The 14,530-nt window shown below is 42.1% G+C and overlaps 1 protein-coding gene across 1 annotated transcript in view; it reads left to right on the forward strand.

Annotated features, from left to right (window-relative positions):
• The first annotated feature begins 2,261 nt into the window (after positions 1 to 2,261).
• LOC141929557 (neural-cadherin-like) overlaps positions 2,262 to 14,530 on the forward strand; it is a 66,876-nt gene continuing 54,607 nt past the window's right edge. Inside the window, exon 1 of the mRNA XM_074839201.1 lies at positions 2,262 to 3,309. Within this exon, the coding sequence (XP_074695302.1) occupies positions 2,262 to 3,309 (1,048 nt within the window). The remainder of the gene's footprint in view (positions 3,310 to 14,530) is intronic.

Below are 14,530 nucleotides of genomic sequence, written 5' to 3' on the forward strand. Positions count from 1 at the left end.
CCGAGGCTCATCTTTAAAGTCAGTTAGAACCACATTTGTGTCTAAATTAATTAAAAATGAAAAACCTTTAAATGTAGTTCTGTTCCTGGTGTATTTTCACAGGTTTTTACAGAGAGAAATCCTAGTGGATGTAGAAAACAGAACTCACTAAACTGATCCCACAAAATGGTTTGGTCAAATTCTGATCAAATACTAGTTGTGGATTCTTCATAGTATCTTACCAGTTAGGGAACTGTTGGAAAAGTTCCTTTTCTTTTGGAGCCGTATAAATCTTTGTGACCAAGTTAGGGGTTCTTCCCATCCCAGTCTGTATTGTCCTTTGTTCTACACAGTCCATAGACCTCACAAATTTTCTTTTTTTAAGACCAAAAAAAAAAAAAAGCCACCCCAAAAGCACTGAAGGTAACATCCCATATAGGAGTGTGCTTTATACAGAGATTTCAAGACCATTTTAACGCTGTGAGGAAAACTTTGAAGAATTTGCATTATCTCAACTTTTAACATCACTAGGACTGTAATATTTTCAATTTTTTAAAAAAAGGCATATTCATTATTATTATTGTTAATTTTAGTGAAGATTCAGTTCTGTTAGAGAAAGGGATGAAAGATTGACCCATTTATTATTTCATCCTAATCAAGACATCCATGTCTGCACTGGAATTCAGATATGGCAACTTCTTACACCACAGGTTTTATGCTAAACCAGAATTGAAAATGCTTGAAATCTCAGGCACAATTCCTGTTTAGTACTCCAGGTGAATTTTGTTTCGGGTAAGTGGTTCTGCCTTTCTGATGGGTCACCAGAGCTTTATCAGCAGCCCTGTTCTACCTCAGATGGCATTTCCTCAGCCTTTTTTCCCCTCTTCTGTGCTTCAGTGCATGTTAGGGATAGATGTTTTATTTGTTGAAGTTCTTGTGCCTGTTCCATTCTGTGGTTGAGTAGAAGAGTAATCCTGCCCTGGACCCCGAAGAAATGTGTCAGTCTGAAATGGCTGCTGGTGCTGTGAAAGGAGAGGAAGGTGAGTGCAGCTACTCTGCAGCTCACAATAACATGCTGCCTGCTTGAAAGAGGACAGACACTCAGTATGAGGCATTTAACATTATGAGTATGAGACAGATAACATTAATGTGTGAAGCTGATGATTTGTATCTCCTTTAATTACTTGCAGGATGAAATGGAGAAGGTCACCCTTGTGGTAATAGTAGAGCACTTGGATTTTTCATTCTGAGTCTTCTATAGTCTTCCTGCTTGATTCTGGACTCCCATTTCCCCATAAAGACAACCAGCTTCTCTTCAGAGGATATCAGGAAGGTACAATATTGTGTTTATGAAGTTTTTCACAGTCCTGGGTGGGAAGTGTAAGGAAAATGCACTGTTTTATAAGAGAAGTAACCATTATTCACAGTCTCATACAATTCGAGTAATGTGACTAATACAGAGTATCTTTTTTTTGGCTTTTCTTTAATCTCAGAATGATTCTTAAGTGATTTATGTACTACCTAAATATAGCTAACATCCGTTTTATATTGTTTGACTATTCTTGAAAGCACAATTCTGTTTTGCAGAGGAACTGCTTAATATAGTAACTTTTTTCCTGCAACATACCTGATATATGTAGTCAGTTAACTTTAATGGTGAAATTTAGTTTTATTGGGTTTTAGCTTTACTCAAGCCAAAAATCCAACACAGTTAAATAAATGTTGGATTCTATTTCTTTCTGTTTATTACCACCAGCGTTCTCTAGTTAAGTTTAGGTTAGTTCACCTAAGAAATTTCTTTGACCTTTACAAATCTGGAGGTGTTAGGGAGCCGATTCATTTTGACTTCAGGCCGGTGACACTGCTCAAGTACAAGCTGAGGGCAAAACTGGGGTTTCATAATGCGCAACTACCTAGAAGTCAAGCAGACTATTTCCGCAGAGAGCCGGGCGGGCGCTGGGAGCGGCCGTTCGCCCCGTGTGCCGTGAGCCGCCGCCCGGGGTAAGCGGACGAAGAACCTGGCTCCTGGGGCCGGCGGGGGGGCTCGGGGCGGTGAAGCAAGCGGTGAGGCGGTGGCGTGGGCTGGATAATCCGGGGTGACGGGCACTTGGCCCAGTAACTGGGGCCATCCGACGTCAGGCGCACGGGGCCGTTTGTCCTGGGTGGCTCGGGCCGGGCGCTCCGCCGGCGGCAGGAGGAGGCGGGCGCTGCCCCGGGCCCTCCCCGGGCCGGCGCGGGGAGCGGGGGCCGGCGCCGCGCAGCCCCTCAGCCCGCCCGCCGCCATGGTCCCCCGCAGGGCCCGGCGCGTCGCCGGCTGCCTGCTGCTCTGCTGGGCGCTGGCCGCCGCCCGCGCCGCCCCGCGGAGGCGACCCTCATTCGGCGGCCACGTCGCGGAGAACCGCCCGGCGGGCACGCGTGTGCGCGGGCTGAGCATCCCCCTGACGCGGCTGGGGCCCGAGCCCTGGTGCGCGCAGGTGCGGGGCCGCCGCTGGCACCTGCAGCTGCTGGGCGAGGGCCACTCGCACTTCCAGGCGGCGCTGCACGCCCGCTCGGGCCGCGTCTGGCTGCGCACCCGCCGCCCGCTGGACCGCGAGGCGCGGCCGCTCTACTCGCTGCGCCTGGCGCTGTGCTGCACGCGCTGCCTGCCGCGCGGCCCCGCGCCCGCCGAGCTGGCCGCGCTCACCGTCCGCGTGCTGGACGACAACGACCACGCGCCGCGCTTCCTGGGGGGGCCGCGCGCCGCCGTCACGCAGCTGCGCGTGGAGGAGACGCTGGCGCTCAGGTCCCAGGTGTGGCAGGCGCGCGCCGAGGACGCGGACGCGGGCGCCAACGCGGAGCTGCGCTACTTCGCCCTCCCGCGCAGCGCCCACTTCTTCGTGGTGCCGCGCAGCGGCCGCGTGGTGCTGGTGCGTTCCCTGCTCCACCTGCGCGCGCCCATCCCGCTGCGCCTCTACGCGCGGGACCGCGGCCGCCCGCCGCTGCTCAGCGACCCGCTGGAGCTGGAGGTGCTGCCGCAAGCCAAGCGCCTGCTGCCGCCGCCGCCGCCTCCCCGTCCCGCCGCCGCCCGCCAGCAACGCCGCCGCCGGGCCCTGCTGCCGCCCGCCGCACCGCTGGCGCTCGCCCTGCCCGAGGACGCCCGCCCGGGCCGCCGCCTGGCCACGCTGGCCCCGGCGCGCTTCGCCTCCGCCTGCTTCGAGCTGGCGTCGCCGCCCGCCGAGGAGTCGCCGCTGCGCGTGGGGCGGGAGAGCGGCGAGGTGACGCTGGCCGCGGCGCTGGACCGGGAGGCGGCGGCCGCCTGGCAGCTGGTCGTGCACGTCCAGGAGCGCGCAGGTAGGTGCGGGCGTGGGGACGCGGGGCTGCCCGCCGGCACGGGGCGTCTGCGCTCGGCCCCGCGGTCGCAGCCGCAAAAAGAGTCGCGTCGTCTACAGAGTAGTGGCCTTGGCCCCACAGCGTCTCTGGTTTGTCTTTAAAGGAGTGAAAAGTGCCCGAGTGACAACGAGCGCGTAACGGTGGTTTAGCTTCGGGTGTCAGATGCTGCTCTGTCGTGAAACGTAGTTTTGGGCTCTGAAATCTGCAAGTTACTGAAACGCTGTAGGTGACAAGAAGCATTGCATAGCTTAGTGAATATGGAGGGTGCAGCCAGGTAAAATGGCTTGGAGCAGTAAGGTGGTTATCAGAACTTAACTATTTCGCTTGTTAAAATTCTTAGTCCTTAATGACAGCATGGACAACGCACAGTGTAACCAGAGAGTGTTACTTACGTTATATACGTGTTGAGACGAAGCAAAGTTTTGTTGAGACAAAGTGTTAGATACACCGTGCTTCTTACATCCAAGTGTTTTCAATTAAAATGCTTCCTATAGCTCTGATCCTCTAACTACTTAACTTGAAAAATGCAGCTGAAGTCACTGAGTTTTGAGTCGTTATTAAAGTTAAGCACGTTTGACTCACAAGCACGATATGAGTTTTTGCAAGATTGGTGGCTTTGTCTTTATGTGGCTTATCTTTTTTTTAAAAAATCTGAGGAGCCCAATGTGCACCGTTAACATGGCATGTTTATGATTTAAATTGTCATCGTTCACAGGGTCTTACCAGAGGTAAATAGAATGGCTCATTTCATTTATCTCTGGCTGATTACATCTATCACTTTTAAAAACTTTTAAAATTTTGAATTATCATCTTGGTTAATATTTTTCACCTATGAAAATGCAGCTTAGTTTAAGCATATTTTTAATTGGCTTGGGTGGTGGGTATCTGTGTACATTCACCATGTCTTGTTATTTTTGTGTTACTTGGAACAATGTTCTGAAGATTGTCTAGAATGTGAGTATTCTGGAGAAAATTGTGTCAACTGAAATCAGTTGTTTCGGTTTCATCTTGGAAGGGTTCAGATAAGGTTTTGTATTATGTGACTTCTTGTGAAACTATTAACTTCTCAGCAGTGCAACGGCTCAGAGTAACTTGTTAGCCACAGAGCAGCGCAGGTGGGAGAGATGAAAAGCTTCCCACGCTATTCCTTTCCCTCACCTCTTCTGTTTTCTGACCGAGGGGTAGCCCATAGGAGTGAAGCAGTTTATTCCTTGGTGTCTGTTAAATCCCTGCGGATGCCTGCAGGGATTCTATTTAGTGCTGACAGCTTCAGTGACATCGATACTTCCCCCTATGAAGCGGACTAGATCACCAACTTATTTCACTGGGGTCCTGAGGAATCCTTCTCTCGTTCCCACTTGGTTTTTGTCATGCCTATTGCTGTAGCATATTGGTGTCTGACTTTATGCTGAGTTCTGTCTTGAGCTTTGGCTGCTAACCAGGAGGTGGATACACCAATTTCCCAAATACAAATGCTTTCTGTGTCCTGTCTTCGCTACTCAGCCTTGAGGAAGGTGACATGCCAAAGGGGATGTCATTGCTCGGAGGCAGTGACAAAATCTGTCAGGCCAGCCTGACATTCTCACTTTATAGGAGTTAAAATACATAGGTATTTGAAACACATTTAGAAAGTTATGTCTCTTTCCTTACTTGCAATCCAAACTTTAGTAATGTGAGAAAAGATAACCAAAAGGATGGGATAGGAGAGGGAGAAAGATGTCTAGCAGAACTAGAAGTTTTACTTTTGCTGAAATAAGGAAGATATGGAAGATTGCAAAAGTTCCAGGAAAAAAACCCAGTATTTTCAGAAGTGAGCTCTCAGGATGAATTAAAAAATGGACATGGTTACACTGAATTTTGTTGTGAATAAAAGTCTAAGTTCAGGTTCTTTTTCCAGTTTGTTTGCTTTGCTTTTAACATTTGTGCTGGTTTATTTATAATATATATATAATATATATATATAAACATAACCATAAATATTCCAGCAGCTATGTTTTTCTGGTATTAGAGCTTATAGTATCAGATGATGATTTGTGTTCAAGTGCTACAAAGTTGTATTAATTCCTTTAATGTACTTTTCGTTTTCTACACCCCTAGTTCTTGCTGTCTGGTAGCTGAGAATTGAAAATTAACCAATTCTGGCATTAGCCTGTTCTTCAACCCAGGCAATGATGTCAATAAGACAAGATTTTTAGATGGCTTAGCGTATAAAGTCTACTCTCTTTGTCCTTTATCTTTTCGGTGTTTATTATGATTCCTTTGTAATGTGCACTTCATTACCTAAAGTAGTAAAGAATGCTTGTGGCCCAAGCTGTCCTATTAGATCTCTAGGAACAAAAAGTGGTGTTTTTTTTTTCTTGTTTTTTTTTTTTTTTCTGATGGAGCATTCTCAAAATAGTAGCAGGAAGACTGGTATGTGGTAATAAGGCAACATTCAGCAGCATTTCTTCCTGGTTTATGTGACAGCCCTCACCCTTTCGTTCATAAATGGGACTGTAAGAGATGTCCTGTTCCTGAATTACTTTTTATTCAGAGGAGCACAAAGATGTGTAACAGGCTGTATGTTTATTTTTTCTATTCAGCTACAATAGAATTTTAAATGCTTTTCGCTTCCTCTCAATTCTGTTCTGGACAATCAACATGACAGTGTGTTCAGGGCTGGTGTTCCACTGAAGTAAATACTGTTCCAGATGCAACCAGACCTTTAGCATCTCAGTATCCAGATAATCTCCCACATGTTCCTAGAAGAAGGGTTTTCTCACTCTGAGTTGCAGCTTGCTGAAGGTATGAGCTAACCGAGCTGGCTCCACTTGACATGGGAAGTAACTGCCAATGTAACAGATTCGCTCCTCGCTAGGTTGAGTATTTCTTAGCAGAACTGTATGATGTGACCATAGGCTTGGTGCTGATACACATTTTCCTGCATCAGGGATAGCTTTGAGGGGTGTTTGCAGCATAAACAGCTCTTCAACACGAAGGGTTGGGTTTTTTGGCAAAGCTGCAGTTGAGCTCTAAAGTTGTTTGTAGTGATGTGGACAAATCACTTTTATCACTATTGTCATCACCAGTGCAGCTACATGATATAGTTACTTTTTGACTGGCATATTTTGGTTATAAATTTCATGATTTTTTTTTTTTTTTAAATGTAGATGCCCAAAAAAGTCCATCATTTGTTTGGTATTCTTTGAAATAATAAATAATTATTTTGTGTATTTCAGTGCTGCAGTAAGGTTAACTGCAATTTGTAGAGGAAATACTATGTTAGTAGGTCTGTTCTGTTCTCTGTGTATCTTTTTGTGTCCATTTGATAGTTTGTAGACTTAGTTTTAACATAGTTTATATGTTTTCTGGAAACAGTAGTAACTGGAAAGAGCAACAGAAAAATCTGGGCCTATAGTGCGGAGTGCCTTTTTTATGGTGTGGGTTCTGCTGTACTTGAGGAGGAGTAATCATTCCCGGCCTGGGACAAGAGAGGAGATACTGTCTTGTTTTGTAGTTCAACTTCATGAATTCTTAGAAGGAAGATTTAAAAACAGGCAGAAGTTAGTTTTAAGTAATAGAGAGGGGATCACAGATTAGTTAAGCCTGACTGATTTTGGAGATTGGTAGGATGTTACCTTTCAGATTAGGGCTGATTTGTCCAATGTGACTGTCAGATCTTGGAGTGCAGTAACAGGTCTTACAGCTCCCTGGGTTTGGCTGCCCATGTTCAAGGCCAGCTCTGACAGGATGCAGCTGGCTAACCTTGGATCAGACAGTCAGTTGTCACAAGCCTTGTCTGTGGCCTCTACCCCATGTCTTGGGAGCTGTGCTTAACCTCAGGTCCTTTCCCGAGCCCCCCCCACCCCCGCCCCCGCAGCGTGTGCTGTACCTGGCCGTGCATCTTGCTGACCCTGACACTGCCTTGGCTGACTTGGCTTCCTAGCTTGACCCAAGACCTGCCCCATCACTGCGTGTTTGTCTGGAGACCGCTGGACTGTTGGATGAACCACGTTTATATCATGGGACCTGCTCTGCTCTTCTTGCTCAGTGACAGTGAGGTCCCTGCCTGTCTTGCTGTCACCTTTGACTCCCATTTCACCTTACCTTACCCTGCAGAGGAGCTTGTCCTTGCTGCTCCTTGGCAGTTAAATTCTGCAACTTCAACAGTAGCGTGAGTGCATTTGTATAAAATATTCTCTATACCCTGACTACCTTGAGAGCTTAAATTGCTCTGCCTGGACATTGAACAGAAAATTCAATTTTGAGAGATGAAACCACTCATTTAAATTGAAATAAGGCCCAACAATGTTTATGTTTTTTATAATTTACAAATACGTTGGCCAAAAGAAAAAAAAAACCTTCACAGACACCACAGCCCCAAACCAAAGCGAAACATCAGGAAGTACTCATACAATTAGTTTGAGCAACAAGATGCTAAACAGAATGCCAAAATTTCAGGGCTTAGCTTCATGAGAATGTTTCTTGTCACACGGTCCTTGATGAGCAAATACCTCTAGTGACCCCCACTGGTCGCCCTGCCCTGGGCTATATTTTTCCCTTAACCTTGCCTGAAGAAGTGATGGCTATGCTCACGTTTTCTGTAGCAGTTCAGATTTTATCCCATTTAATTTACTGGTACACAATTTATTTATTCTTCACAAAAGCGTGATACTATTTTGTTCACTTTACCCAGTGAACAGAAGATAAAATTTCTTAGACTGTCATGCACATGAATATTTTAACATAGAGCTAGCATTTAATTTGAGAAGGGGCCATTATTATTCCATTAGTGCTTGGGGGAAGTGCGTGAAAGATCTTGTGTCTCTAATCCTCTTGCTCTCAAGCTCCTTTGACCTTACTTCATCCATGGGAATTAGCTCTGTAATCCCCTGTCATCATTTTTTCTTATCAGAGGATTTACTAAGGGTGATGTTTGACATGCCTTCCAAATAGTTAACAGCAGTCACTTGCATTTTCAGTATATTTGTCCTGTTTAAATTGACACACAGCACAGAGATGCCAGTGTTAGTGATATGTGTATTTTAAACCTTCAAGGTTTTCATGCTTGAAAGCCAAGGATCATCTGTTTTAATTTTATCTGAGGCCTTAGTCCCTTCCTAGCTGTATTGATTCTGTGGGGATCATCCCTAAGAATGACGTAGCTTCTGGGTGATTTTTTTGTCTCGTCCATTCTTATTACCTCTTTTATGAATTACCACCTTGTTAACAGTTACATATCAAGCTGGCCTTAAGCTGAAATCATCACCTGTTATCCAGCAGATGTGTTTTGTTAAACTGCAATGGATTTCATGCTATTAAGTGAAAAGAAAATAAACATTCTGTGTGCATTTGAAACAACTATAGGTGTTTTCACGTTTGGAAGGTGACTTATTTCTGGTAGAAGGGAATGTCTGGGGAAGCTTTACAGCACCATGTTGATGTTTATTCAGTCTGAATGTTTTGATACTATATGCTGTCTACTCCAAGCAGTCAGATTAAAAATATCTTTGTGAGACTACTGGGACTTGAACACGAAAGCTGTTTAGATCTTCTGGCTGTTTATCATCTCAAACATTCAGTTTCTGCAAAATAAAGAAGCCTTTTTTAAAATTTTTTTTAAAGATCTAACTAAATTTTAGCACAAATCTGTTAATCTGATGGAAGTAGTAAATCATAGAACATATGGATAGGTTCTTCGTCAAAGCTGGTTTATAACATCTCCAGTTGGCCGTTGATTTTCTGACTGACATGGCAATTATCTTACACTTTATTTGATTATGAAATAGTTTTATTTCAGTTTTTCCTAACCTTTCTTTTTTTCAGTCTCAGAAGTGTAGTATCCAAATTTGCAGATAGAATATATTTTTAAACTTTCTTGGTATGTTTAAGTTTAGGTTTTAGAGTAAAAGAGAAACTGGGACTTAGCCCACAGTAAGTTTTCCTTTGACTTCAAAGTGTTTTCATGTAAATAGGGAAAAAATTCAGTATTTTGAAGACAGTTTCCCTTTGATTAGCTTACTAATATACAGTATTTAACAATATACAGTGTTTCAGACATAAACTCCGCTTTTCTTTTTTCTGATAAATGTGATCATAATTTCTTAAATAGGAAAACTGATGGCCTTAGATGATTAATCTTATACATATAAAATTTTTTTACTTCTTTAAATGGGAATTGCCTATAAGTCAAGTGTTGAGGAAGTGCCAGTTTGGGGATAAGGACAGTTGGGGGCGGTAGAGCAGAAGAGAATTGAAGTAGCTAAGGAAGGCTTTGTCTATAGGACAGCTTACTCCGCAGCACAGTCTGAAATGGAAACCAAGATGTGGCAGTCTTTCTTCCCTGCTGCAAAAAAATGTGAAGTCTCACAGCCTAGTGTCCTTTCTCCCTGCAGTAACAGTGCACCAGCAGATACCAGTTTATTGCTTTTTCCTGGCCTCAATGACAAGAGTTCTGTGTGGTACAAGTAGGCTTCAGTTTACTGGTGATGCATATAAATGTTGATACATGATGTGCCATGGTCTGTTAATCTGATGGAAATAGTAAATTATAGAACATATGGATAGGATCTTCCTCAAAGCTGGTTTATAACATCTCCAGTTAGCCGTTGATTCTCTGACTGACATGGCAATTATCTTTTATCTTTTTCATTTTCTTATTCTGAAAAATTAAAATGAATAATGATTTCCTATCTTTCATGTGTTTAGGTTTGCGGTCCAGATAATGTTAGTTCAAAAGACTTTCTTGTGCATAATGAAACAAAGTACAGCAGGCTGTATTGGTGTGGCTTTTTTTTTTTCCCTTACACATGATGGGCTACAGAGAAACAAACCAGATTTTTCCCAAGAAGTTTTAAGGAAAATTTCAAGAGAACTTCCCATCTTAGAGTGGTACGGTAGGTGCTACCTCTTTAGCTAAGTTCTCTCCTTATGGTAATGATTTTTGGCAGTCAGTAATCATTTATTAAGACACATGTTTTGTTATTTAAGGATGTCTGTTGTGATTATTAATTTGTAGTCATTATTTCACATCTGGGCATGCTTGGTTTTTCTGTCTGGCACTCTCAGCAGATGGGATACCACACTGGGAAGTCCCCGATAACATGGTTATCACTTTACTCTCTTCTAATTGGTAATTTATATTAAGATCCACTCTGCCACGATCATTTAGCTCCTCTGATGCTTTCTTTACTTTTGTTTTGTGGTTTGCATTGACTTCTATTTTAAAAGCCATATGAAGATAAGGAACAGAGACATGACAGACTGTCATCATTCTATCTGAAAAAAAGATGAGGCATATTAGGAGGGAATGTGGGCTGTCCACAGCTTGAGCCCATCAAAGTTACCTCTTTTAGAAGGTTTATGTTTTATGAATGAGCAAACTACTGTACTTAAAAATAGCCCATCATACATGCTTCATGAATTTTCAGAAATGACACTAGAGAAATGTTCGTGCATACTTATTCTCTATTTTTTGTGGGATATACAGTAGGACTGGGTACAGTAACCAGTCGCTTTTATCTCATGTTATGGTATGAAAGTGGGAACAGAGATTTCTCCTGATTGCAGCTAGAGGCCTGGGACGTTAAGATTTTTTTCTGGAAATGTATCTTCCCAAACTTCAAGTCAGTAGATATTTTACATTAAGACATATTATAGAGCGAGGTGTGAAAAGAGTTCAGTATGATATTTGCAAAGCCTCCTCAAAACAACAATGCCTTCTCAACGAGACCTAAAATATTTTACTTGCAGTAACCCAAACAAATAACAAACCCCTGAGTTTTCAAGATTTGTCTATTTAAGTTAAAAGTCTTAGAGGTTGGAGCAACTTAAAAAGCAAAAAGAAAAATACTAACTTGAATACTTAATTTGCTGATAGAGGTAGATCAGAATGTAAGAGCAATATTGACCTAAAGGCTTGCAAGACTTTTAACACTCTCATAATGTCCTTTTAAAAATAAATTGAAATGACCTAAAAATGCCAGGAGCAACCTAGCTTCTCACCCATTATTGTTTAATCATAGTAATATAATACCTCTTCTCTCCGTACATTCAAGGAATGTATACTATTTGTCCACAATTGTAGAGACATGTTCAGTCAAGTACATATTCTACATTGTCAGATTTTTAAAATCAGAATGTCTGGCATTGTCAGTTTTATCAATTACACTGGTGCAGAGAAGCCTACATTTTTAATGAATACAAGGATTTTATCTTCAAGTCTCATTTTACAGAAGTATCCATCAGATTTTTGAGAGAAAAGACAGTCATATAATCCTAATGAAATCAGAACTGTGAGAATACATTGGATTTCACAGATTGACAGCATCTTTTATAATTTGACATGGTGAAAAGAGATGGGTTTAGAGGCAACTCCAACATACAGTATTTGACATTGCATGCAAACTTTCAGCGTGCATGATTTCCAAGGCTTGATTTAACCAGTGTGACATTCAGAAGTTAACTGAATGATTAATTATGAAAGCCCTCTCCTCCTTCCTTCCGCTGTTGGTGTAACAACATAGGTAGGTAGGGGAATATTTTTTGTTCCAGTTGCTGTATGAAATGACAGGATTTATTAGTTTGCAGTATCTGTGTGCGATGCAATGAATCTTTATAACCCAACTTTGATAGCAGGTTGGAGGAGCTAGTTTGTGTTACTTATGTTGAAACCTTTTCCTAGAAAATTAATGGTGACATCACAGAAGAGTTTTTTTCAGATAAATGTGGATTTGGTATAGCCATAAAGAACTAGTGAAGAACCTAAAGAAGGAAAGAACAATTATTTGATCAAGTTACTTGGTCGCTACATGTAATTTCAGTATGTTCTTCAATTTTGACAAGTCTTTAACTTGGACTCCTGTAGAGGTTCATGATTTTGAGAGGGCTTTCCATTCTTTCTAAATACTAAATCCCTCTAAATGACTTAAATTTGACATGACAAATTACTAATTATTTTACAAGCTTGTGACACCCTTTTTAGTTTATTAAGAATTTTCCTAAAATTTTTGGGCGAAGTATGTAACCCAGTCTTCATAGTATATGAGTATTAAGGTTCTTCCCTGTTGTGGGTTTTCTTTTTCTTTTTTTTTGTGTTTGTTTCTTTTAAAATAAGAACAGTTTTATTTTATTATACAAATATGGTTTGTATCTCACCAAAGGATCAAATTTCTGACTTTCATTAGTTAAATTATGTTTTCTCCTATGTATTTAACTCTGACTTTATTAAATCATCTCAATCTTAACAACTGTGCTTAAGAAGGCACTGTCTGCCTTTTGATTGTGGAGATTTGGAAAAAATAATCTAGTGAGGAGGCTGACAGTAGGCATTGTCCTTGATCTGCACTGCTGTTTTTTGAAAGGTATTTGAATAACAGATTTTCATGCTTTTTCTTGGAGAAGTGACTTCTTTTCAAAAAGGTGAATTTTGTCTTAAACGAGGAAGATTTTAGATATTGCACAAATCCTATCTGTATTATGGCTTGGACCTTGTGGACTTGAAGGAATGTTATTGAATGTACAGTAATTCTGATTTTACTAAATCGGTTTCCTCAGATAGCTGAGGTGGCCTGTGGTTTTCACAGAATCACAGAATTGTCTAGGTTGGAAAAGACCTTGAAGATCATCCAGTCCAACCATCAACCCAACATAAACAGTTCCCAACTACACCATATCCCTCAGCGCTATGTTGACCCTACTCTTAAACACCTTCAGGGATGGGGACTCCACCATCTCCCTGGGCAGCCTATTCCAACGCCTAACAACCTGTTCTGGAAAGAAATACTTCCTAATACCCAGTCTAAACCTTCCCTGGCCCAACTTGAGGCCATTACCTCTTGTCCTGTCGCTTATTACTTGGTTAAAGAGACTCATCCCCAGCTCTCTGCAACCTCCTTTCAGGTAGTTGTAGAGGGCGATGAGGTCTCCCCTCAGCCTCCCCTTCTTCAGACTAAACAACCGCAGTTCCCTCAGCCGCTCCTCGTACGACATGTGCTCCAGACCCTTCATCAGCTTCGTTGCCCTTCTTTGGACACGCTCGAGTAATTCAATGTCCTTTTTGTAGTGAGGGGCCCAAACTGAACACAGTAATCGAGGTGCGGCCTCACCAGTGCTGAGTACAGGGGCAAGATCACTTCCCTGTCCCTGCTGGCCACGCTGTTTCTGATGCAAGCCAGGATGCCATTGGCCTTCTTGGCCACCTGGGCACACTGCTTTTTTCATCTATTGAAAGGTTAAACAGGTGTAGTGCTAAAATTAGTCTAACATAAAATAGTGAAAGGCTAGCACCTAGGGACATTGTGTAGGTAAACAAAGAAGCAGTCTTTGAAATGCTTCTGCTATAGAAACCAGCAGTTGGATTATGTTGATGTGTAATTCTTACATAGAATATGTTGGTAGAGAGCTGATTTCATTAGCTGTATGGATCTAGAAGTTTGCCTACAGGCAGACCTAAAGAAAGGTATTTTACAGACTTTCTCAATTATTTTTTTTTTTTAGTTAGTTATTGCTGCTTTTAAAGAGCATTTTTTCTATGATTAAACTTCCCATCATGCCACTTAATGTTTTGCTTATGTAATTTTTTTCCAGAGGTTGAAAATTGTGAGTTATGACATATCATATATTTCCTGTGAGCAGAAACTTGGCCCAGCTAGTGTATTATGTTACCTAATGTAGTTGGAATTCAGAGTAAGACAGTATAATAAATCCTTCTGTTTATCAGTTTTCAACCACAGATAGGTATGAAAAATAAGCAATTATAGATAGATACCTGTGATGAGGCTTCAGCAGTGGATTATGAAGATTGATTTTGGTGATAGGGAATAAATTTCAGTGCTGCAGATTTTGTCAGTAATATTAAGTTAAAAGGAAGTAATTCCAACTGGAGGGAATATCGGAGAAAAAGCAGACTTCAGGATGAGCTGCCCTAAGAAGGATTTTTGATGCTACACGAATTGACTCTAATAGGGAATTAAGCAGCTAAAGTAGGAAAAACCTCTGGACTAGAGCTTATAATTTTAGTTTTAACTTTCTATGTAAATTGAAAAGAGATCTGTAGAGAGGGCTTAGTTTTGATATTGCAAAGAGCAAGTAAGTGGTGTTTGCAAATACATGGGAAGAGCAATCTGCTCACAGATTGTTTTTATTAAGTTTCCACAGTGAAGAAAAATAGGAAGAGGAAAAATACTTTCTGATCAAATAAAAA

This window comes from Strix aluco, chromosome 14 (assembly GCF_031877795.1).
Source record: "Strix aluco isolate bStrAlu1 chromosome 14, bStrAlu1.hap1, whole genome shotgun sequence".
Classification (NCBI taxonomy): Eukaryota; Metazoa; Chordata; class Aves; order Strigiformes; family Strigidae; genus Strix; species Strix aluco.